General features: G+C 34.7%; 1 protein-coding gene across 7 annotated transcripts in view; it reads right to left on the bottom strand.

The window, feature by feature from the left end:
• Positions 1-25,005, bottom strand: part of CACNA2D1 (calcium voltage-gated channel auxiliary subunit alpha2delta 1) — a 457,573-nt gene that overhangs the window by 173,263 nt on the left and 259,305 nt on the right. For all 7 annotated transcript variants that reach the window (XM_053926392.2, XM_053926394.2, XM_053926393.2 and 4 more), the window contains exons 5-6: positions 20,090-20,131; positions 742-871 (exon numbers count right to left, since the gene is read on the bottom strand). In XM_053926392.2, coding sequence (XP_053782367.1) covers positions 742-871; positions 20,090-20,131 — 172 coding nt within the window. The remainder of the gene's footprint in view (positions 1-741; positions 872-20,089; positions 20,132-25,005) is intronic.

The raw sequence follows: 25,005 nt of genomic DNA, 5'->3' as shown, positions 1-25,005 counted from the left end.
CAGGGGAATTCCTGGTTAGCCTTCTGGGGCTCTGCCTTAAATATATGCAGGTGTTTCTGAGAAACATCACTGACACAAGCTTCCTCCCCACTATCTTCCCAAACGACTTACTCCCCTCCCTTCCTTCCTCACAGTGAAGCCCTCTCAATCAAATCTTCCATTTAATGGTTTTGAACTTCCTTAGATCTCTTGTTTATTCCTTTTCCCAACACTTCTTTTTATCTTGAGCCTACAACGTATGGGAGGGAGGTATCTTTGACCCATATCCTAGAGTAAGGCAGAGAGAGACACACTGAGAGAGACTTAAAAGCATGGTAAGATGTGGTAAGAACCAGAGAGTCTAAAATATATATACATCTCTCTTTTAGCAGTTTGTATGTGTGTATAAGAATATTTGCATGTGTGCATTTGGGCTACATAGTTTTGACTTTTAAAGAACATACCTATTAATTTGTAAGTTTCTGATGTCAACTGAAAAGGCAGAATTATTTACTAAAAAATAGAGTAGAAGAACATCTCCACAGAAGCAGACTCTCCTACAAACATCTACCTAGTGAGGCCATCTGGGACGTAAACAGCTCGTGAAAATCAGGATGTTTCTTTTGCACAAATCAGAATTTACCACAGACTCTTCATTACACGTACATAGAAGTATCACATTAGCTGCTTTTTGAAACAGAAATGACATTCATAAGATAGGTAGGAACATGGTATTCGAACAGTTCACATTCTCTTACTTACAGCCCTCATAGATGTCAGTGGGAATATGGACTGCTGCATGCTGATAGGATACTTGTCGTCCAAAATTAGCATCATCGATAAAAACAGGTTTTATCCTCTGGCTGCCTGGCTCACTGTCATTTTTTTCAGGCTTTATAGGAAAAGATGGACAATAAACAGAATGTTAAAACTTATGCTAACACAGATATTCTCACATTCACATCATTTGCCAAATGCATATTCTTTAAAAAAGGAACTAAAAGAATATGTTCAAATATACTACCGTGATGGCATGAGATTGATTCCCGTCATAACCTAACTTCTCTCCTAATTCCCTCAATGGTGGAGTCACTCCTCAGGGTCATCCCGCCAGAACCAGAGCTCTCCCACATCCAGTACTTACTAAAATGTATATTTAAAGAGCAGGGCAAGTGTCATTATTTTTTCTTGTTGTTTTTATTAAATTCATTGGGGTGACATCGGTTAATAGCAGCATATAGGTTTCAGGATAAGAATTTTTATATACAACCAAATTAAAAGTATCCCCTTGGAGGAAATGTCAGTTTTATGTTACCAAATTTATATCACGCAGTAGAAGATAATCCTGGCTTTGACAACTAATGGGACACAGGACTGCAAAAAGATAGCAATAGATTACTTTTGTCATGCCTCCTTGACTTATGTATGTTTCCCAGGCGAATGGCATTTTGTTTTAAAAAAGAAAGAATGCTAGAAGAGATCTATTGTAACTCCTAATTAAATCCTAGCTTGAACAATTTTTGTCCCAAGTAAGATTAAATCCTAACTTGAACAATTTCTGTTCCAAGATAGGAGCCAAGATCCAATCAATAATGATTCAGAAAAATCCCACAGGAGATTAAGACTGAAGATTCATTTTCTGTCTCTTCGAAATATGCCTTTGATACTGAATTGCCTGTTGCCTTCCTCTCGCAAGGGTCTCACTCATTTATTCAAAATGAATCTCTAGAATAATTGTTTTTGGCTAGTTAGGTTAAACTTTTTTCTTCAGTCCAAATATAGTTACTTTAACTCTTCCTTAATTTTTGTGTTTCAATTCAGACCTACGTTATCGACCCGTTCGTTTCAGAGACTAACGTTCTCCACATTCCCAAGGTAACCTCCTCAAAACAAAACTGAAGGAAAATCACAACATTTGACTATTTTGGCAGCACACTGCAGTAATGCAAATGATAAAGAATGGAAAAGACTTCAGTGGACAGCCAATTTCATGCAGGGGCTGGGGGAATGCACAACAACACAAAGTCAGCAGGCCTACAAAGAAGTGCCAGTGTTTGCTTTTCCACGTGGCTCTGAAAATTCAAGTGGTCAGATAACACATTAGTATCTTGAGCTATTTTAATACCTTTATATACACAAATGTACGCACATGTTTATTTTTTTCTCTAGGGAAATAGCAACATTGAAAGATTATTTAGACACAAATATGAGCAACAAGCTTCATTTCTTTAGCTGTGGCTTCTAAAGGTGTAGGTCTGACCGATCATTAGGTAATAAAATCAACTTAACAGTTCACAACCAAATCCTTTTGAAATGAAACATCAAGGAAAGAAATAGGAAAGCACACTCTACATAAGGGAGGGAACTACATCGTGAAATCTGTGGTTTAGTCAGCTACGACTGTGTGTGTGCGTACACACACGTGAGTATGTGTGATCTGAATTGTAACACTGTCACTGATAACGAGATTTGAAAACAGACCAGTATTTTTTATTTATATCAACACTACAAAGATATCATTGTTCCTTTCTTAAGGGACTGAATATGCAGAATAACGGAACAGTAGTGTTGAAAGTCTAAAATTTAGCACCATACTTACTTGCGAAAATCACAAATTATTCTCATCTAAAACAGAGGTTCAGCATGTGTAATGTGAAGGACATGAAAAAGGTGAAGGTTACAAGGAAGAGAAACTGTATAGCAAAAACGAATGCTAACCTAACACACTTGCCTTTGTTACAGAACAGACCTGGAGGGGGGTGGTGCGAATGATATACTATTACCAAATGGACCCACTCTTGTTCTCGGAGGGTCCCCCACCCCGCACTAGGTTCGCCTTGCCCACCACCAAGGAAAGACGTCTCTTAATGCCAGAGATTGGTGAAAAGGAAAGGGATTATTTATTTAAAGAGCTATACAAATTTAAGAGGAATGACTTAATATCTTCATTGAGATCCCCAAGTCATTTAGAATACCCACAAATGCACAGTCCTTCCTTCCCCCTCTGCCCAGTCCAGGGTACCGTATCTCAGAAAAAGAAATAAAAGTCTGTGGTTCTTCTCTGCCCAAGCCGCATGGTCCCAAAAAGACCCAGAAAGGCTGCCATGCCAGGGTTTAAATCCCAGTGCCAATCTTCCTCTGCTGCACCATTTCCGACTCCTCCCATAAATGGCCACAGCTGACAGCTTTCGAGTATTCTTCCAGCTTTACTGGGCTGCTGTATTAAGTCCTGGCAGGCGTGGCCTCATGGTGTAGAGTCAATCATCTCCAAGCTCTCACGCAGGCACTGTAACCAGGGGGAGTTGCCTCCCAGTTACATCTGGGTTGAAGTCACTCCCATCCCCCTGGCTCCAAGCAAGGCCACAGCTGTTTAACATATCTATGAAACCAGTTAAAGGTTATAGACATGTTAAACAATGTTCTAGAGGTTATCTGCAAAACTGTGGCTTTTCAAAACAACTCTCAAAGACCCTGCTCCATTTGCCCCATCTCCCAGCTCAGACTTGTGGGGTGAGGATGTCCTATGTACATACATTTTTCTAATATTTCCTGGACACCCTGAGTTCTGGACCCCATTATAAATCTCTATTTGCCCCCCCCACTTGGCTGCACCCTATTACACCTTGATTGCAATTACTAATAAAGGAAAGAATGAAAATGATAACTGGGATTTGGTCTTGGATTCAGCTGTGAATTTTAATACACTTTACAATTCACCCTCTATTCTATGGTTGTCTATTCCTGGGCACTATTGACTTGAATAAGAGAAATGCATGTAGAAACAAACTATTTTCATTAACAACATGGATGTAAAGAGGGTTCCAACTGATAGATAATGTCATTATTATTCTCAGCTGCAAACTTTCGGGATTAATGAAAAGTCTCAACACTGACTTTAAATGTTTGAGTGGTTTCTCAAAGTGTGGTCCTTGGGGAAGCAGCGTCAGCATCCTTGGAAACATTTTAGAATGCAGGCTCTCGGGCCCCACTCGGACCTAGTCAATCAGAAAGACCATGGGAAGAGCTGAACAGTCAGTAGTTTCACAGACCCTCTGGGTGATTCTAATAAACACTCAAATTGGAAGTCCAGAGCTTTAAAGTACCAATAGTTTAAATTTTTAAGCATACATTTTTATTTAGTAGAACTACTCATGAAAAAACTAAGATTGATTAGTAATAAGCATTTTAATGGATAACTTTATTTTCTACCCTCCATGTATAAGACAGTTCTCGTATCGCCACCCATGCACATGGTAATATGGCAAATAATATTTGCCAAAGGATGCTTCAAACGACAACAGCCCCTTATCATACTCTAGGCTAGGGGTTAGCTCCATCCTGAAATAAACTGGGAAAATGCTGCCTGTTATATTCTTCTATTAAGAGAATAGAGGAAAGCACATTGGCATATCAAAGGTTCTGAAAGAAGTGTCACTAAAAATCTGTTTAACATAGTGTTCTCAAGCTTCTGTAACCTTGAAACTTATTTCAAAAGATACTGCCTATTAGAAAGAACACAATGATACTTACAAAATGTTATGGAAAGGCATATTAGAAAGTGTAGATGTCAGGAGATCGTTATACTCTGTTGCATTAATAACATCTCAAACTTGGGCCTGTTAACTGCTCTTTGGGCATCTGTTTTTGGCTACAGGATGGTCCTCACCCTTGAAACAATCAGAATTACCTGCGGATCCTCCTCCCCCACCAAGGTAGTGTATCACAATAAGGAGAATGTCTTTTGAAAAGAATCTCTCAGTTGATTCGAATATTCTCTCCTATCTTAAATGAAGAACCCTCAAACTAAACAATCTATAAAGGTAATTTTATTTATAAAAATATAGTTCCTTTTCTATAATTTTAGAAAATAACACATTATTTCTGTAAGCATATCTCTTCCAGGAATCCAATTCACATCTACTTCTAGCAAATTGTAGATATATAAAAAGTAGAAAGATTACATGATAATAGACAGGCAGAAAGACAGTGAACTAAGTGTCTGAATTAGGGTTAGGAATATGTGGAAGTGTGCAAATATTTCACTCATTCACTCACTCAAAAAGTATTCAGTTGGTAGAATGAAGAGAATTATTGATATTAACTTTTACAAAATGCCATGTAATATGTAAATCTGGAAACAAATTAAATGTCCAATAATAGTAAAATGGTCACAATAATAATGACAGTGATGACACTGAAAATATACCTGTTATATGTTTTTAAAATTATTCAAAGTTTAAATAGCAAATGTTAAACAAAAAGAAAAAAGCTTTATTTATTTTGAGAGGAAAGAGAGGGAAAGGGATACATGCATTGATGAGTACATGGTAAAAGTTATCAGCACTATCATTGGTTTTGTAGTTATGAGATGTAATTGCAGTTGTTTGTGTGGTCTTGTTTTTTATAATAGTACAAGAAGCATGGATTATATTTTAATGAGAAAAAGCATTAATTTTTCTTTTAAGTCCTTTCTGGAGTTCTATTAAATATTATACGATTATCTCACTAAGGTGAAAGTTGCTTATATTCACTCTGAATCCTTTTACATCTAAAAATTACAGTTTAAAAATACTAATTTATTTCAATGTTTTTTATTGAGATTTTTTCACTTTTTTAAAGATTTTACTTATTTTTAGACAGAAAGGAAGAGAGGGAGAGAGGGAGAGAAGCATCAGTGTGTGGTTGCCTCTCAAGTGCCCCCTACTGGGGATCTGGCCCACAACCCAGGCATGTGCTGTGATTAGGAACCAAACCAATAACCCTTTGGTTCACAGGCCAACGCTCAATCTACTGAGCCGCACCAGCCAGGGTGAGATTTTTTCACTTTTAAATCACCATATAAAGGGCTTTTAGAAATACCTTTAAAATAATAATATACTTCTTAACTTGTATAATCACGTATCAGACTAGTTTTAGAGTGCAGTTGTTGACTATATTAAGAAAAACTAATACTGCTGTTCTCCATGGCCCTTCCTTTTACAGTATCTGTAAATTAAAATAATTTCATGAAAATATCAGAATTTTTAAACGCAAATCACTTATTTTCTTAAACTTATGAAATTATTGTTTCTGATGCCATTATAATCTATGTTGCTACCTATATTAATATATTATGTTGTTATATAGTATATATGAAACACAGCAAATATTGGACACAAAGGAATTTACTGAGAAAAGGAATTTGGGGGAAAGCTACTTAACATATTATTTAGTGTATAAATTAGAAATTTAAAATTAATGCTTCCCCTGGAATTAATGTTTCCTTGTTCCAGTTATTATAGTTCTTTTTAATATTTCCTCCCACAATATCTCTTCAGAATTCTCCAGACCACCCTATATAAATGTGTACAAAGAGACTGAGCAGATTGATCCTCAAATGAATTCAAGTGCATTTGGTAAAACACATAAGTGAAACATGAGAAGAACGTTTCTCAGACGATTCCTCTCGATATAATTTCACTTACTAAATAATAGATTAGATCACTCAGAGACAGAAGTACTGGCCAGTGTTGGATGGGGAGGCCATTCGATTTTACAAGCAGTGCACACCAGCAAATTTAATTTGGAAAATCCCAATGACAGGTCTGTGACAGACAGAAAAGGCTCTTGCATATTTAATGTATTTATCTCAAAGTAAACACTCTAAGAATTGATACATATAAAACACATTTCTTAATATTTTATTTTTCATGTTATTAACTTAAAACTATTTCTACCGAAAATAAAATGTTCAGAAATTAAGAGTTTATCCATTTTACCTAAATTGCAATAGAAACTGACTTATCACACTGTACAATTCAGATTAAACGTGCTCCTTGAGATACTGCTTTCACAGCCATCCTGCGGCTAGGTTTATCTCGCCTTGCTGGAATGGTCCACTGAGACCTTCTATAGAAGTATTAAAATTGGTACTCCTGTCTCATTAGTGAAATTCAGTAAACGAGCTCCTGTAAAATAAACCAAATTCTTTAATATTAGAGGCCATAGTTCTGTATGCAATTCTCCAGTACATATATGTGCGTATTTTAAAATGTCCACCTCTAAATGCATCCTTTTCTTTTTACAACTATTACAAACAAATTATTTACAACAGGGCCTTGCATTCACTCTATGGATTAAAAAGTAATGTTGCCTCTGTAACCACTAGTTCATCACTGGAATCTAAGCATTCTGTGATGCTCCATTAGTTAAGGCTGGTTAACGGTTCTGACTCCCACAGAGGGAAGCCTCCTTTTTACTACATTACTTGTATCAATTAGAAATGGAAATTCATCAAAGCAGCTGCAGCTGACCACGTCCAGTGAATGAAGAATGAATAGAGACAGAACGCTGCTGAGCCTCCCTCCAGCCGCAGTTGTTCTGGCCAGGTTGCAGGCCAGGCTGGGATATTAAATGATGGACCCAGTTACAATGGCAATGAGAACACTGTGGAGTCTCCTGAGTTAATGAGTTTAAGCTGCCGTTTTCCTCTTCCGGATATGACTCAGAAGTATTGAGCAGATGAAGACAATTAGAAAGAAAATATAAGTTGCCTGATAATAAATTAGACACTAAGGACTTAAATAATTGTACTTTCACTTTACTAAATCATAATAAGAAAAAATTAAATTATGAACTTAATAGACACTATTCTTGCAAAACATGAGGATAGCTAAGCATAATATGTTTGATAAAGAAATCGATTTTTTTTAAATGAATTCAGAGAATTTCTCCAGTTCTTCAGGTAATTAAAATGGTATAACTCTTTAGACTTACCTTCTGGGAAAATGGTAGCATTAATTCTTCAGAAGCAATTTATTTAACATATTAAGAAAAGAATGTTTTATAGTTAACATGAAAGGTAAATTAATAACATTAGTGATCAAAATAAAATGGCAGAAATAATTCTAGTTAAATCAGTCTGAAAGTTTAGATTCACTGTTAAGCCTCCATGTATTGTTCTACTACTAATTTTGACACATGAAATAGAAGAAACAGTCTGAAGTAAGCCATCTTAGAGGGGAAAGGGGAACAGTAAGCAGCTGAAACTGTTTAATAACTTAAAGAAAAATAGGAAGTTAAAAATACTGTAGGAAATATTAAAGCAAAAATATATACACTTTCTACAAATGACTGAGTCAAAGACAGGTATGTATGTGAAACTCATAAAACAGCTAAATTAAGTCAAAAGTGATACTGATCACTGAAATAACTTGTTCATTAAATTAAATTTAAAAGAAAAATAGACATTTCTCAAATAGAATATAAGAGTTCGCTGGTAATAATTACAATAATCCTTTTAAAAATTGGGATACACAATCTGAGACGGTACTCCAAAAAAAGCTGATGAACTTCCAGTTTGCACGATGGAGGAATGCCTTGGCCCAGGACTAGCACACAGGAAGAATGGGGACCATGAGGGTCACCACACAGGTAAGCGTGATGACAAGAAGAGCGGTGGCTGATTTAAATTTGATGAGGAGTGGGCAATTTTCAAACCATCAGCACTGCAAATATACACATTTGTTTTTTTATAAATATGTAACCTAAATTTTGGGAAGAGGCTGATAGGGTATTTCTTTCTACTAAGGAATTGTGAAATGGTATCTTGAATTTGAAAAGCACTGTATGATTTCAGATAGCCTGAAAGTTCAATATAGCACACCCATATGGAAATGATCTAGTATTATATATAACAGTATAAAAGAAAAACACGTAAATGAAATCATTCTATTTCTAAAATTTTAAAAGCAAATTTTACATTGTACTTATTATGATAGACATACTTTTCAAAATACTGTCACAGCAAAAAAGTTTAAAAAAACTTTCAAGATGAAAAGATCAATTATTTTCTGTTGATACCCAAGGCAAGGACTAGATAATGCCCTACAGCTGTACAGTCCAAGAACCTGGGCACCAAGACTCCAAGACCCCACCATATTTACAATGACATGAAGACCTCTCCATGGCCTGCTTGTAAGATTCCCTAGATCTATTTCCTGCCCGACCCCTCGTCCAGATCTCCCATTCTGCTTCTCCTTGCTCATTATATTCCCGCCTCTGTGGCCTGTTTCCTGCTCCTTACACGCCTCAAGCTCTTCCTGATTTAGACGTCTTTGTACTCTCTGTGCCCTTTGCCTGGTATGCTTTTCCCTGGTCTACTTTCATAGCACCAATTTGCTCTTCAGTTTTCAGTTGAAAAATACTGTCTTGGACATTTCCCCATCTAAATTATCCCCCATGGAATCTTAAATATATCATCCTATTTACTATATCCAGAACTCTACTTCAGTTATCCAACTTTTTAAAAAGATTTTATTTATTTATTTTTAAAGAAAGGGGAAGGGAGGGAGAAAGAGAGAAACATCAATGTGTAGTTGCCGCTTGCTCATCTCCTACTGGAGACCTGGCCCACAACTCAGGGATGAGCCCTGACTGGGAATGGAACCAGGAACCCTTCGGTTCACAGGCTGGCACTCAGTCCACTGAGCCACACCAGCCAGGGCAAGTTATCTAACTTTTTACTTGCCCGTGTTTGTTGTCTCACTACACTAAAATTAAGCTCCTTGAGGGTAAGAGACATCATTGACATCATTCAGTTGTATCCCTGGTACCTAGCGTATCACTTAAAACTGCGCTTGCTTGCCATATTAATATCATTTGTTGAGTGACTAAATAAAGGTAAACCCATGTTTTCTGGTCCCCAAACTTATGCTCTTTTCTCAGAAAAATGCTGGAAGCAATTTGGTAAATGGACAGAGTGCATCAGTCAGGAATCTCGGTTCTTGATCTCATTCCACCTCTATGAATCCTTGCTATGTTTCCTCAGATATTTTTTTCTTAAATAAGAAACAGAGGGAAACAAGATCTGTAAGTTTCTTCCTAGCTCTAAAAATTCTAATTCTAAAAGGTATAAACTTTAACTTAAAGAAATTGTCTACAAAGCTTTTTTTAAAAAAATGTTAACTGCAAGAACATTTAAATGGTGGAATGCTGAAATAAAGAAGCATTTACAAAAAAAAAAGTTTCTTGATATCCAGACCTCTTGCCCCTGATAATTTAATTGTAATTTAGAGCAATACATTTATAGCATAAACCTACAAACATCAATCAAACCAACAATTTGTAGGTACATATAAATTAAAATAGTAGTTAGGCTTTTCTCAATTTCACAAGTTTTGATCTTTCCGTTGTATCACTGAGTGATAATCAAGAGACCATCTTTTTGATAAGATCTTAAATAGAAATAAGTACCCCATGTATGGGTGGTCTCCAAAAGAATTCATTGGGGGAGTTTAAAGAAATCAGAACCTATCTATTGCTAGCAAGTGAAGTAAGAAAAAAAAAGAAAGCTTACTAATATTTACTACAGGTCTCGACATGAGCACTCCCCCTCCTCCCCTTACTGTGTGTGAGCTGGCTTCATGCCCCTGACACACTCCAGGCACCAAGGAGAAAGTGGAAACCACACACACTGACAAGCTGCAGCTGCCTCCTCACTTGCACAGTTGCTTTCAATGTGCTGTTCTATACCTATGTGTATTTTACACACTATCTGTTCTGGTTTAACCTATTCCATATGAGCCAGTAGCTTTAAAAATATCTGCAAATTAATGATTAAAGATGAAATTCTGGCAATGGAAGCTGCACTGCACACAGAGCTGATGCTTCTATTTATTCCCAGCATTAGCTCTTCTTCATCATTACAAGATAAAAACAGTGATTTCATTAGGTTCATTAGGCAAATTGGTCAAAAAAGTTAAAATTATCAAGAATATTTTAAATATAATTTATATTTACTATTGAAAATGTGTTCCTAGGGCCTGTTGAGATATTTCCAATAGTAATATAAAGTCATCACAATTATAAAGACATTTAATAACTAACATCCAGAAAAACCTTTACACTTCTTCTAGTGATTTTGAATGTTATATGTCACTTTAAACTAACACTTTATAAAATTTTAATAAAGATTTAGAAGTCTCTTTTGAGGTTTTTCAACACATTAGTTCAATAGTAAATATATAGAATTTATAAGTAAATATTCTTATATAGGGAAATGCATTTTTTAAATGTGCAAGCAAAAAACAAACAAACGGTTGAAGATACTGTTCAAAAGAATCCAGTTTTCTGTTCCAGAATCTGTTCAAAGAATCCTTCTTTTCCCAATATAGGGTAAATTTATAAAGCCAACCTAATGCACTGAATTTTCCAAACTTAATGAATATGCCATACACTACTTCTGCAAAGAAATAAATGGATGCAGAATCTACAAAAGAATTATTCATGTTCAAAAAAAAAAAAAAAAGAAGAAGCAAGAATCAACGTTCAAACTACCTTTGCAAAGTGAGCGTGTGCCCAAATGCAGAAAGCATTAAAAAAATATCTAAATAGACTCAAAGATTTGAAAAGAATCCCCCAAAGACATAAGACAGAATTTCTATAAAAAATATTGAATCTAATCTAATCTTCATTTTTAATTAGTTTTGCAGGTATTTATCTCAGTGACTTCTAATGTGGTCATATCTCACACAGGGGTGCATGCATTGATGTTAGGTATCTGTGGTAAACATCACTGGGAATAGTGGAGCAGGTCAGTGGAGATTATGATTCAAAGCCTAACAATCGTTTTAATCATAGAGAGTTTATTTCACCTACTGCAAATCACTGACAATGATGAAGCTGTCTGGATAAAATACAGCCAAGCATCACAGTTAAATCTGGACGGAATCATGGGTGGGTATAATCACCACTCCTGCCGTGGACCGCCCTGCCTGCACTGCACTCAGCTCCCTGCACTGCGCCCAGCTCCCGGCACTAGCAACTACCTAGTGCGTGCCTTGAGCTCATTAGGTTTCACTTGTCTTACCTGAAAATCATTAAAATAATAGTACATGTTACAAAAGATTCGTGTGAACTTGAAGTGAAACATTGTGTATAAAGCATTTACTGCCTACTAAAGAATAAGCAATAATCCAATCCAATCCAAACATACATCATTCAGAATATTTAAGCCATTAATTTGGATGCACACATATGAAAGCAATTCTAATTAAACCAGTTATTATATAGCAGTGATTAATATTCCATCGCTATGCCATTACCTAGTTCAGCATTCAATATCAGTCATTAACAGAACCTGAAATAAAAGCTACATAGTATAACATAAGTAAGAAATATTAAAAAGTTAGAAAAAGCCTACTTTGATATTTTATTAATAATTAGGTTTCATCACTGATGCACATCCCTTCTAGAATTAGACTTATTTAGTTATTTATTTAAAGTAAAATAAAATCATGAAAGATGGGGCTTTTAAAGGGCATTTAGTTAGGACGTTATGTTGGAGTTAAATTTAACGTAGACAAGACTCTGCTAAGAAAATAAATAGCAACATAAAAGTGCAAGGGAATTCAGCAGACTAGCCAAAAGTCCCAGACAGGGCAAATTTTTAACATGATCAATAAAATAAAATGTAGCAAATAAATCAACTCCATCTATCGACATGAGAATTCAAAGTTAAATTTACTTCATTTAGATTTTAGTCAGAAACATAGATCTTGGAATTAGGTTAATACGAGTGTGTAATGACCTGCATTCTTTTTGCTTGCTTTGGGAATTAATAGTGTAGCTTGCTGATACAACTCAAGCCTTCTGAGAAGTTGCTTCACTAAACTTGAAGGAATCTAAGGCTTTATTGAGACAGATGTTTCTAAAACATTAACCCAAGAACCTAAATAAGTTTCAAAACTAAGTAAAACATAAATGTGAAGTTTCATAAATAATTGTTGCACTAATAGCTTTTTCCCATTTTATTTTGACATTTAATTTGTTTTTCAAATATGGATATATAAACCCCACAGTGATATGAAGACAAATTTCAGTTTAGTCTAGATGTTTTTGAAGACTCTACTCTGGTTTTTATTTTGTTTTGCATTGTCTTAACTTTTTTACACAAAGGCCAGAATTATATTCATAAGAATAAAATAAAAAACATAGTTCAATCTATTACCCTTTCATTATTGTTAACACATATACCGAAACATGCTCCATTTTGAGCTACAATCACTTCAAATTAATCTTAAGTTTATTGTAGTAATATTAGGAATTATTATTTTAAAAATATACTCATTAACATTTCTTGATTACCAAATCTGAAACAGGAAATGTTCTAAATGTTTTACATGCGTTAACTAATTTAATTTTTATATTAACTGTATGAGATAGGTATTACTAATACCTTTACTTTCCAGTAAAGGTAAGTACAAAAAAGGTGAGTAAAGGTAAAACAAAAATGTGAAGCACAGAGAGCTTATGTCATTGGGCCATTGTCATCCAGCTAGAAAATGGCAGAACTGAGCCTTACAACTAGCAGTGGCACATTCCAGAATATGATCTCTTAAATGTCACACTCTGCTATCTCCTCTGCTTAACACTGTAAATAGAGATTATATATATATATGCCTTCATGTTTCTATTTAGGGGAAAAACAGTTGTATACTAAAGTATATGGAAGTAAAATGTCATGTTTCTAATTTACCTTGAAATATTTAAGCAAATAGGTGAAACAATTACAGAAACTCATTATATTCTTTTTCTTACCATATACTTAAAATATTTCTCCTGATAAAAAGTAAAAAAAAATCTTACATCAAAATATTATACCCATCTTAATGTTGTAGCTTCACTGGAATTGAAATTCAACAACTATTATTTACCCTAACTATATGTTGAATCAAAAGACCTTTAGTTTGATGGAATAATACAATAATACTCCCTATTCATGTTTCATGGAGATTTGTAATAGCATAGCTTTCAAGACCTGTCCAGACTGAAAACCAAAAATCCTGACCTTATGTCACCAGCAGCAATTTCAAATAAATATCCTAACTCTGCTACATATTCCCAATTTGAATCAGTTTTAGACTCATGGGAAGCCACATGGTCTGTTTTGACATTACTCAGTCCTCATGACCTTTGAAGGTCAATGAGAGAGAGGAAGGGGCAGACCACAGATGAGGAAACAGTGTCCTCTGTCTCTGTCTCCTTCTGCAGCTGGCCTCGGTCCCTGAACAAAAAAAAAAGTTTATATTAAAAATTAATTTAAATATGGTCCACCATCAAAGCCAGGTTTGCCATTCCTCTCTCAACTTTGTTTCCACCCAGCCTTGAAACAAAACCACTATTTTCATTTCCACCATGCTTACAAGGGACTTCCTGTTTACTATGCAAACAGTAAACACATTGAAAGGTGAACAAATCTTCACAGATGCTGTGAGTAATGCAGGTATTGGAACACAAACACCTACCCAATTTAACAAGCATGATTCTCAACAATGACTCTAAACAATTAAAGAAAGTAAGAGCCTTACCTCCCAAGCTGCTAAAAATTTAATAGAAAAGATTATCCCTGTATCAAATAGTATAATATAAGGTATTACATGCCATTAAAGCCAGAAATGTGTAAAAGGTTGTTTAGAACACCCAAAGGAAGGAAATGCCATTTGCTACCTAGGAAAACCAAGGAAGGCTTCATGAGGAGATGATATTTGAATTGGTTTTTAAATACTTAACACTTGATTAGAAAATTGTAGGATACCATGATCAGGTAATCAGAACAGAGGCCATTTGAACATTACCCAGCACACTGGACACAGGAATAATGACCTTAAATTCCTAGTAAGGGTTTGTGCCTTATATCCTTCCAAGAGAATTGTGGCTCACCAAACAGTTTAGCCCAGTTATACATGCATTGTTTTAAGTGTCAAGGGGAAAGCTTGTCTAAAAGACTATAGCCATAATTTTGCATTATATCGTATAGTACTAAGGGACATTAACTCTACCCCTTCCTTCAGCCACTACTTTAACTAAATTTGGCTGTCACTATTCATTTTTATACACACAAGGTGAATATAAATAGCATTGATCTCAGTTGAGTAGCAGAAACACTATGAAATGCCCCTGAGAAATTGTCTTATTATATCCAAGGCCTTGAAAAGTTTACAGCCTGATAACTCCCTACAAACTGACTAATTCAGGTGTAGCCAATAGGAGAGCATTATGCTAAGTGAAATAAGCCAGGTGGCAAAAGACAAATACCATATGATCTCACCTATAAGGGGAACCTAATGAAGGAAACAAGCAAATGAGCAAAATAGAACCAGAGACATGGAAATAAGGAACAAACTGACAGTGGTCAGAGGGCAGGGGAGAGGGGGATAATGGGGGACAGAAGGGGAAGAGTCTAGTCAAGGTACATGTATAAAGGACCCACGGGCATGGACAACAGGGTGGGGACTGAATGTGGGAGTGGGGGGTGGGCGGGGAGGGGGAGAGCAATGGGGGAGAAATTGGGACAGCTGCGATTGAACAGCAATAAAATAAAATTAAATTAAATTAAAAAAGAAGGTTTACACTCCAAAGGAATAATTGATCACCTTTAAATACTTGTTTGACCTTTAACTGAGGCCCTGTATCATCATTACAATAAACAAAATCAATGGATTACACTTAAATACATCATTCTTTATTTTCAAATCTCAACTGGGTGATAGACCATCATAATAAATGTGGAAGAATAACAGGAACCAGAAGATTCCAAATTTAATCCAGAATTCACCATGTACTAAATTTATGACCTTCTTTGTATGATTTACTCCTTTATGAAAACTACTCTGTCTTCCTCTCCAGCCACTCATATTCCACACTCCACACCTCTGGCTGTCACGTCCCTTAAATATTGGCTTTCAAAAGATTCTATCCTGAACTATCTTAAGTGATTATTATTATTTTATATTGTGTAGATGTGGGAAGCAGGCTAAGAGTAAGACAATAGGGAGTAGTGGGAACTGTGGCAAGCTGAAGAATGTATCAATCCAAATGCATTCAAACTCATTTTGTTCTTAACATTGTATTAGCATAGCAACATTTATCTGCAGTTGGATCTGGCCTTGCTTCACACTTGCTGGGGAAATTTCAGCCACTTGTTTTCAAAGACCACTCATAAGCAAAACATAAAACTATTCTAGGACAAATTAAGTATTTAGCTGCCTTGTGGAAATCTCAGCTTGGATAGCCTTGAGCAAGTTTGGGGCATAGATGTTACTGATGTTCAAAAAAAAATCTTTGTCTGAAAGAAACTCTGTAGGCCTTTCAAATATACAATTACCTGCAGATTACTTTGAAGGCCTAAGTGCTTTTCTTCCATTCGGCCTTGGAATATTATTTCTAATCCATATGCTTTGACTTGATCCTTGGTAAACTTATTGGGAAAAAGACTGATCAAGTGATTACGATTTACTAGTTGTCATAAAAGCTATGCCCGCTGCTGTGAATACACAAGAGCTGCCCTCCAGGAATTTATGCTTAAGAGAAGGACCCAAGGGAATAATTTATAAAGACTGGCTGTGTCTCCAAAGACAAGAAACTGCCATTTCATTGCAAAAGTTGGATTAACTTAGAAAAAAATTCTGCTAAAGCTTCTTCAGGGTCTTAAATACCATATAAAGGCAATATTAACTGATTTGAAGATATTCACAATGGAAAAGGAACTATAAATAAGACATTTAGGAATATTTATATACTGACACATATATTATTAAATCTATATAAAACTTCAGAAGCATAAGAGAACATTTGAATAGCTCTTAAATAAACATTTGAGAATAATGCCTAAACTTGCAGGATGGTCACGGGGATGGAAAGGAAGTGATTGATGTAAGAGAGACAGGAAATACAGAAAACGGTCGCGTTCCACTAGAAATAGTCGTGCACAAACAGATCTGCTCCTACTCCTGCAGAACTGGGGGGAAATTGTGAATGATAACCACAGGCTCAAGATTTACAATCTTTTAGTTCCCTTAAGGAGTCATAATACTTAAAGTAGAAACTTCATTTAGATCTCAGGTACTTATATCACCATTCAAACATATAAGGAAAAATTTGTTAATTGAGAGTGTTGCTTCAATTTTTAGTATTCCAATTAGTTACTTTGTTCATTAGATATTATATGTTGATGTATGAGATGATAAAGGTACATTATATAATCTCCAATCACCAATTTTTATAATAGATATGGCTTTGTGGAATTTGAGAAAATTATACATCTAAATTGGCATATAGAAAAGTCACCACAAAGAACACTGATGGCAAGCCAATTCGAATCAGAACAATGAGATGACATTATGATTTGTGAGCATTTAGTATATAAAATATCAAGCATAACATGTATGAAGCTCTGAGTATGGCAGCCAATTAAATCCACCTATATTGCAAAACTTTTGGTGACAATGAGTAAATTTCATCATCTACTGAAGTCCGACTTCATCAGATAAACAAGTCTTCAAAAAAATTATAACCGCTGAAAATCCTGAAGTAGAATTATCAAGGTGCCACATTTACTTACATGTCTCAACTTTCTTTCATCGTCGGATAGTAAGTATTTCTATTGCAGAACACAACTCCATTATAGTGATCAAAACATACATTAAGATGAAAAATAATACCACATATAATTTTATAATGACTTTACGGTAAAAAACAATTTTTCCTCAGTTCCAAGTTGAAGAATTATACTATATTTAAATGATGGAGGCACTCAGATGGAGTAGAATTTGGGCATTAACTTTAATATGTCCAGAAGAATAATTTGAGAAAAAATAAAAATTTTTAAAAAAGAGTAATATGAAAATATTTGTAGAAACTAATTATCTCCTAATTAGTATTTTCCCTGTTCTGTCTTTAGTAACAGACCCTATAATTTTATTTCCACACATGCTTGTCTGGTGGGGGGTGGAATATATCCCCTATGCTACTGCAACTAGACAAGGCGAGTCACGAAGTTGAGGACCATGGTGCAGATAGAAGTGAGGTGTGCAATTTCCAGAATGTGCCTTTAAAGGCAAAGGACATGCCCTCCATTGCCATTTGCCTCCTTCTGTTATCTAGAATGCAAAACTCACTGCAGATACTGAAGCATCACTCATGGACCACAACACAGAAAGGCTATATTGAGAAGAGCAGCAAACATGAAAGAAGGACCCTGCACTTTGGATGACAGAGTTGCCATGTTAGACCTTGTACACAGAACAACACATGCAACAAAAATGAGCTTTTGTCTTGTTTTCACCACTTTTACTTGAGGTTTCTCCTAAACAGCCAAACCAATATACTCATCATAAAACATGGTTCATTTTTACTCAGTGTCTAAGGGTTTTACAAGATCATTAGTATTACCACATCTGAAGTGCTCTGAACTTTGCCATAAAAGTATGAAGTATGAAATAATCTTCCAGTTCTTTACAAATTCTCAAAAATTTTATATGAAACAGACTGATTCCAACAATCTTGACTATTTTAGCAGGATTCCAATAATATGCAGAACTGGAATGAAATGTATGGATTACCTAAACAACTGTAGCATGTCTTAGATGCAGAAAAACAGTTTGAATTTAAACAGGTTTTAGTGTCCTATCGGCAATGACAGTTTTAGGGCTGGACAGCGGCAAGAATCAAAGTCTCTGATCCTTTCTTTTATGTTCTTTCCACTAGAATATTTCTTGCCAATTATTCTGAAACTTTTATTTACATGTAAAGGAGTGAAAATAATTTCTCTAAATGATGACAATAATTTTTAAGTCTTAAATTTAAAACTTGAATTTTTGCTTTTTATAGGATTTTGGTTTTATTTGCTGTAGCTCAACTCATGGGCTACAAAAGAGAATATAGCCTTTTTATAGGCATAATTAAAACCCATAGTAATATTAGAGACTTTTCATATGGAAGAAGGCCCAAAACAAGATAAATTCAATAGGTTTACTTATATTAATTAATATATATTATTATAATAATACATATTTTTGATTAAGATAAAAAGTATGAGAATAAAGAATAATCATAGTGTATTTCTTTAATTGTTTCACTAATATATTTCGAGCTCTTAGAAGAATACCTAAAATACAGGAGGCCCTCAACAAATATTTTGGATAAAAAAAGATAAGTGTATTTAAATATTTTTTCTCATGATAAAAATCAAATACATGAAAATTTAAAACTAGTGTGTAAGTTGTTTTATGATTTTGTTAATTTTTCCACCATAACTAAGTAATAGAAATGTCTCCGTAATCTGTCCAAGTATGGCAGTATTAGAAGTAATTCATTTCTGCTACAATAATCTATGTTCTAAAGTCCTTTAAATACATACATTAAAGACATTCATTGTAAAAGGGATATTAAGAACCTATGGTACATTTACACAATGGAATTCTACGCAGCAGAGAAAAAGAAGGAGGTTATACCCACGACAGCATGGATGGAACTGGAGAGCATTGTGCTAAGTGAAATAAGCCAGGAGGTGAGGGACATATACCATATGATCTCACCTTTAACTGGAACATAATCAACAAAAGAAAACAGCAAACAAAATATAACCAGAGACATTGTAGTTAAGAACAATCTAATAATAGCCAGAGGGGAGTGGGGAGGGGACAGTGGGGAGAGGGACTACTATAAAGGACATATGGACAAAATCAAGGGGGGTGTGGAGGCGGGACAGGGAGGTGGGTTTGGCTGGGTTGGGGTGGAGGGATGGGGAGAAAATGCAGACAACTGTAATTGAATAACAATAAAAATTTTTTTTAAAAAAGAACCTAATACACTTTAAAGATTGAACAGGCAGGCCAGTTTCTGCTCAGCTTCCAGAATGTCATTCATAGGGCAGTTGAAATACTGGGCTTCCCCTGGTTTATGCAGTTTAGGCCAGAGTATACATGCCTAGTGACCACAGTGACGGGAGCCAGATTACAGAGACAGATGGGCCCCAATCTCTGTCAGCAATGCTAATGGAGCACAGAGAATTCGAGTCAGTGCAGTGGACTGAGGTCTGGACAGGGTACAGTGTGAGTTCACATCTAGAGAAACATGTGGCATTTCTGCTTAGGAAGATGCCAGTGAGTTGTTAAGGTCACATAAGCACCAAAATTCATCCTTACCTTGCTGTGTCTAACTGGTATTTTTCTTACACTATCACACATTTCCTGAAATACTAAATCAGTAAAGTCAACTTGCTGTATAAAACCAGCCATCCCAGTATAACGAAGTTCACCTTGGAATTTAATGTAAAAATTTTAATACTCACATCGAGATCATCCTTTGCATTGTAGTAGACAACTTCATTACTCTATAAAAAATTAAAAAAAGAATGTTTTATTGATTTGAACTAAAACAAAATATGTATACAGGATGAAACACTGATTACATTTTACTCATATTTTAAATAATAAAACTCTCATAATATTCCTTTCAAAATATATTCCACAAAGATCCATAAAATTAGCCAATATTTTCTAAGAACATATTAAAACACTGTATCAGTGATATTAGAAAAGCACATTTTTGCATTGTGGTAAAAGATCTCAGTGTAAGTCTCAGAATAATTTGTCAAGAAAAGAATTAAAAATTCATAATGAGAATAAGTTATACGTATATTTTTATACACACACATATACATAGTTAAGCACACACATATGCACACACACACCCCTAAACCGTGAAATGATTAAGATGATAGTTCATGGAAAATTTAAGGTAAGTGGCTTGTTAATACTTTGCTGAAACTATGACTTTTAAACATATATATGTATATGTTCATATATATAACATTTATATGTATGTCATATGTATGTTTATATATATTAGGCACACATATCAGGTGTTGACACTATTATTGAGGAACAGTATAGCTGCACGATAGTGGCAGAAATTTCTTCATGAGATTTAGGTAAGGGATCAAAAGCAACTGTAGATATAGGAAGCAAAAGAAAATATCAGATTATCTAATGCATAATAGTCTCAATTTCTACCAAAGTGTTGAATGAATGTGTTGGCCCTTCAAGAATAAATACAAATGGACACTTCTACTAATCATCAAGGTTGCTGAAATATGTCATAAATATAAATTATGGATACGAATTGTGTTATAAAGGAAAAATGGAATGGAAAGAATGAATAAAATGATTGTCAAGAAGTTAAAAATTCCTTCTTTGAGTCTTTGAGGCTACAACTACATAAAGTCTTCAGTAGTGACATGCACTTGTAAAAAGCACATTATTTTGTGTTTCTTACAAATATGGATGATCTAAAGTTTTATTTAAAAAACAATACAAAAAAATTTTACAAAAATTATTTGGAAAACAGATTAAATTAATGCCTGTGAAAGTATCTCCACCCCAAAATTACTAGTGCTTCCAGCTGTAATAAATGTTACACAGGCAAAAGCATTCTATAGTCATGGCTTTAGAATATGCATCAACCAGAAAGATAAAATTGTTTCTTTTCTGTGGGACTTCACAGATTTTCATTGTATAAATGCATAGTATAGATCTCCAAGAAAAAATAGATCTTGTTTTGATTTCCAGATTTATTTGCCATACATTCTGCCTCCTTTCTTTTTGATGTGAGAAACATACGATGAGGCTAAAGATCTATAAAATAGAGGTCTCTCTGAAGACCAAACAACCCAACCAAATGTTATATACATAATTATAACAATATACTATTCATAACACTGAATAAAACCCATGAGTTTGAGTTTATCTCATACAGAATCAATAATATTTTTAAAACTAGAAGAAAATTTTACCCTTCGGGACTGCATGGATGGACCTGGAGAACATATGCAAGTGAAATAAGCCAGTCAGAGAAAGACAAATACCATATGATCTCATTCATATGTGGACTCTAATGAACAAAATGAGCTAACAAGGAAAACAGAGACAGACTCATAGAGAGAGAACAGGTGACAGCTCTGTGGGTGGCGGGTTGTGGGTTGTGTGGTTGGAGGGATCAAGCAAAGAAAGGAAGAGAAAGAACGAACTTATGGACAGGGACTACAGTATGGTGATTATGAGGGGAAGGGGCACATGTAGGTGGAAGAGGGTACAGGGAGAATAAATGGTAATGGAAAAAATGTAATAAAAAGTGTAAAATTACCAGTTAAGGATTTTTAAAAGAATTACGTAGCTAGAGAATTTAAATGCATACAAGTTCTAATTCCTAAAACGTTTCTTATAGCATTAGTTTTGTAACAAAAATACAAAATCATAACTCATCATAAACATAAAGCAAGAAAATCTTCTGCATTCACCTGAGACCCAAGTCTAATCACCCGAGACCCAAATCTAATTACTAGTTTATTGATCCCTCATGCAACTCTGTAATTTATACTTGGGAGATAATTTTCAGTTTAGAACGGGCAGTCCATCGAAAATGAAAACACTGAGTAACTTGACCTCTGTTTTAGACTTTATTTTTGCCAACTGCTTGCTTATATGTACAAAATTGAAATGTGTGGAAAACTAGGTGAAACTGTATTAAAATTCAAGCAGTTCAGCATTATTTCCAACATTCATTACATACCTGCTGTGCCAAGAGAGGTACAAAGTAAGTTTAACATGCCAACCCCTATCCTTTAGGTAAAATAATAGATACAGATCGGTCATATAAAGCCAGGCATGTCCAGCTACACTGGGTGCATGGCACTTGAGTTAGTGGACTAAACTGATTAGTAAACTTTTTCCTTATGTGTCACACATGGCCACATGCAACAAACAAAGATAATTTATTTATTAAACTTGAGATTAAGAGTATCAGCTACAATGACAGAACAGGGTAAAATATGATAAAGAAGTGCTAGTTTTAACTCAAACTAAGTATTTTGATTCTATTAAGATAAACTGTGCTGGAATTAAAATAAAAATTGACATATAGAAAACTGAGTTTATTTGAAAATTTCCAAATGCTTTTCCCTTGGTCACTGTGCTATATTTTATACAAACCCCTATTACCTCTTCTTTTAGAATCTCTATATTGCTTCCAAAAATGTTACTGAACACGTATATTCCAAAGTTTATTTAAATTGTATACATGTGTACAAGTGTTTCTGGACTTTGAAAGACATATAATTCCAAAACTGACTTTTTTCTTTTAAGTAAACTATAAAAAATACATTAATCACAAAATAATTATAGGTGTCAAATATGCATATTTCTTCTAACTGGGTAATTTGTATTTCTACTTTTAAAAAAGCTCTCATTTTTTAATATAATGTAAATTCCTTACATGGTCAAAATAAAATGCAGCCCTGGCCAATGTGGCTCAGCTGGTTGGAGCATCATCCCGTAACGGGAAGGTTGCAGGTTTGATTCCCAGCTGAGGAGCATACCTAGGTTGTAGGTTTATTTTATTTTATTTTATTTCACATTTTTTTATTGTTGTTCAAGTGCAGTTGTGCAGGTTTAATCCCAAGTCAGGGCACATGCCAGAGGCAACCAATGGACGCTTCTCTCTCACATTGATGTTTCTCTTTCTCCCTTCCTTTCTCCCTTCCCTTGTCTCTAAAATCAATGAAAAAAAAAAGTCCTTGGGGGAGGATTAAAAAATAAAATAAAAATTTATAAATGCAAAGGCAAACAAAAGTATGACTTTTTATAGAAAAATAACAAACTGTGAAGCACTTAAGCAAATACACGTGCTTATCAGACTGGTATATTTACTAAGGACACAGGCTTCAGTGGGTGCGACGGATGGCACCCACTGCCCTACAGCACAATTTCTTCTCCGATAAGTGTGACGCTGCTTTGGGCTTCGAAACATTCTTTATAAATACACTTTCTTTTCCCAAACCTCAAAACTTGCATTGACAGCATGCACATTTCATTACTCCCTTATTTTGCTTAACAGAAAAGCTCAACTGATCAATTTTAGTAAGGGTTAAAAAATATGTAATGATTTGGGGAAACTGTAATTGTGCATTTAATTTTTCATCACAGTCCATCTACGTGGCAGTATGACACTAAAATAAAATGCAAACATTCGTAGGGCAGTGAATTTATATAACTTTATATAACTAATAAAAATATTTTCCAGCCTCAGTTCATCATACTTTCTTATGGAAAATTACAGTGATTTGTTTTAGAATGGCTTCTATTTAGATAGCATCAGAATTATTTGGCTCAGAAAAAAAAATTCTAAATGTAAGCTTGAGAAAAATCATAATTTGATGAAATCGCATTGCTCTTCCCTATCATATTTATTTATAGCTACCTCCTTTGCTATATAAAAATACATATTAGCTCTGCTCTATAAGAAGATACATTAACAACAGCAGCTTCTGTTGGTGGGAATGATGATTGGTGCAGCCACTATAGAAAATAGTATGAAGCATTCCCAAAAAACTTAAAATGGAACTGCATCATGACCCAGCAATCCCATTTCTGGTTATATAACCAAGGAAACACAAAACACTAATTCAAAAGAAAATATGCATCGCTATGTTCTTTGTAACATTATTTCCAATAGCCAAGATCTGGAATCAGCCCAAGTGCCCATCAGTAGATGAGTGTATAAAAAAGCTGTGATACATTTACACATCGGAATACTACTCAGTGGTAAAGAAAGAATGAAATCTTATCATTTGCAACAGCATGGATGAACCTGGAGGGTATTACGGTAGGTGAAATAAATATCATATAATTTCACTTACATGTGGAATTTAAAGAAAAATAAACAAACAAAATAAAAAGAGACTCATAGTTACAGTAAACAAACTGATGGTTGCCAGAGGGGGAGGGGGTTGGGAGGACTGGGTGGAAAGGGTGAGGGGATTAAGAAGCACAAATTGGTAGTTACCAATAGTAATGGGGATGGAAAGTACAGCATAGGGAATATAGTAAATAATACTGTAATAACTACGTACGGTGCCAGGTGGGTGCTGGAAACATCAGGGAGAACACTTTGTAAATTATATGATTGCCTAACCACTATGCTGTACACCTGAAACTAATACAAAATAATATTGAATGTAAATTGTAATTGTAAAGAAGAAAATACTAAAAATTAATATTGAAAAATGCATAAATGTAATGCCAATGTATTATTGCAATTAATATTACAAATAATAGGTCCTAATCCAAATAACTAGGATTTTTTAAAAAATAAATTGCTTCCAATGAAACAAGACATAGATGTATTTCCATTTCTATTTGTTTAGATAAT

The sequence above is a fragment of the Desmodus rotundus genome, chromosome 6, assembly GCF_022682495.2.
Source record: "Desmodus rotundus isolate HL8 chromosome 6, HLdesRot8A.1, whole genome shotgun sequence".
Taxonomy (NCBI): domain Eukaryota; kingdom Metazoa; phylum Chordata; class Mammalia; order Chiroptera; family Phyllostomidae; genus Desmodus; species Desmodus rotundus.
The sequence above is the reverse complement of the archived record's forward strand: the minus strand, read 5'-3'. Positions and strand labels throughout refer to the sequence as shown.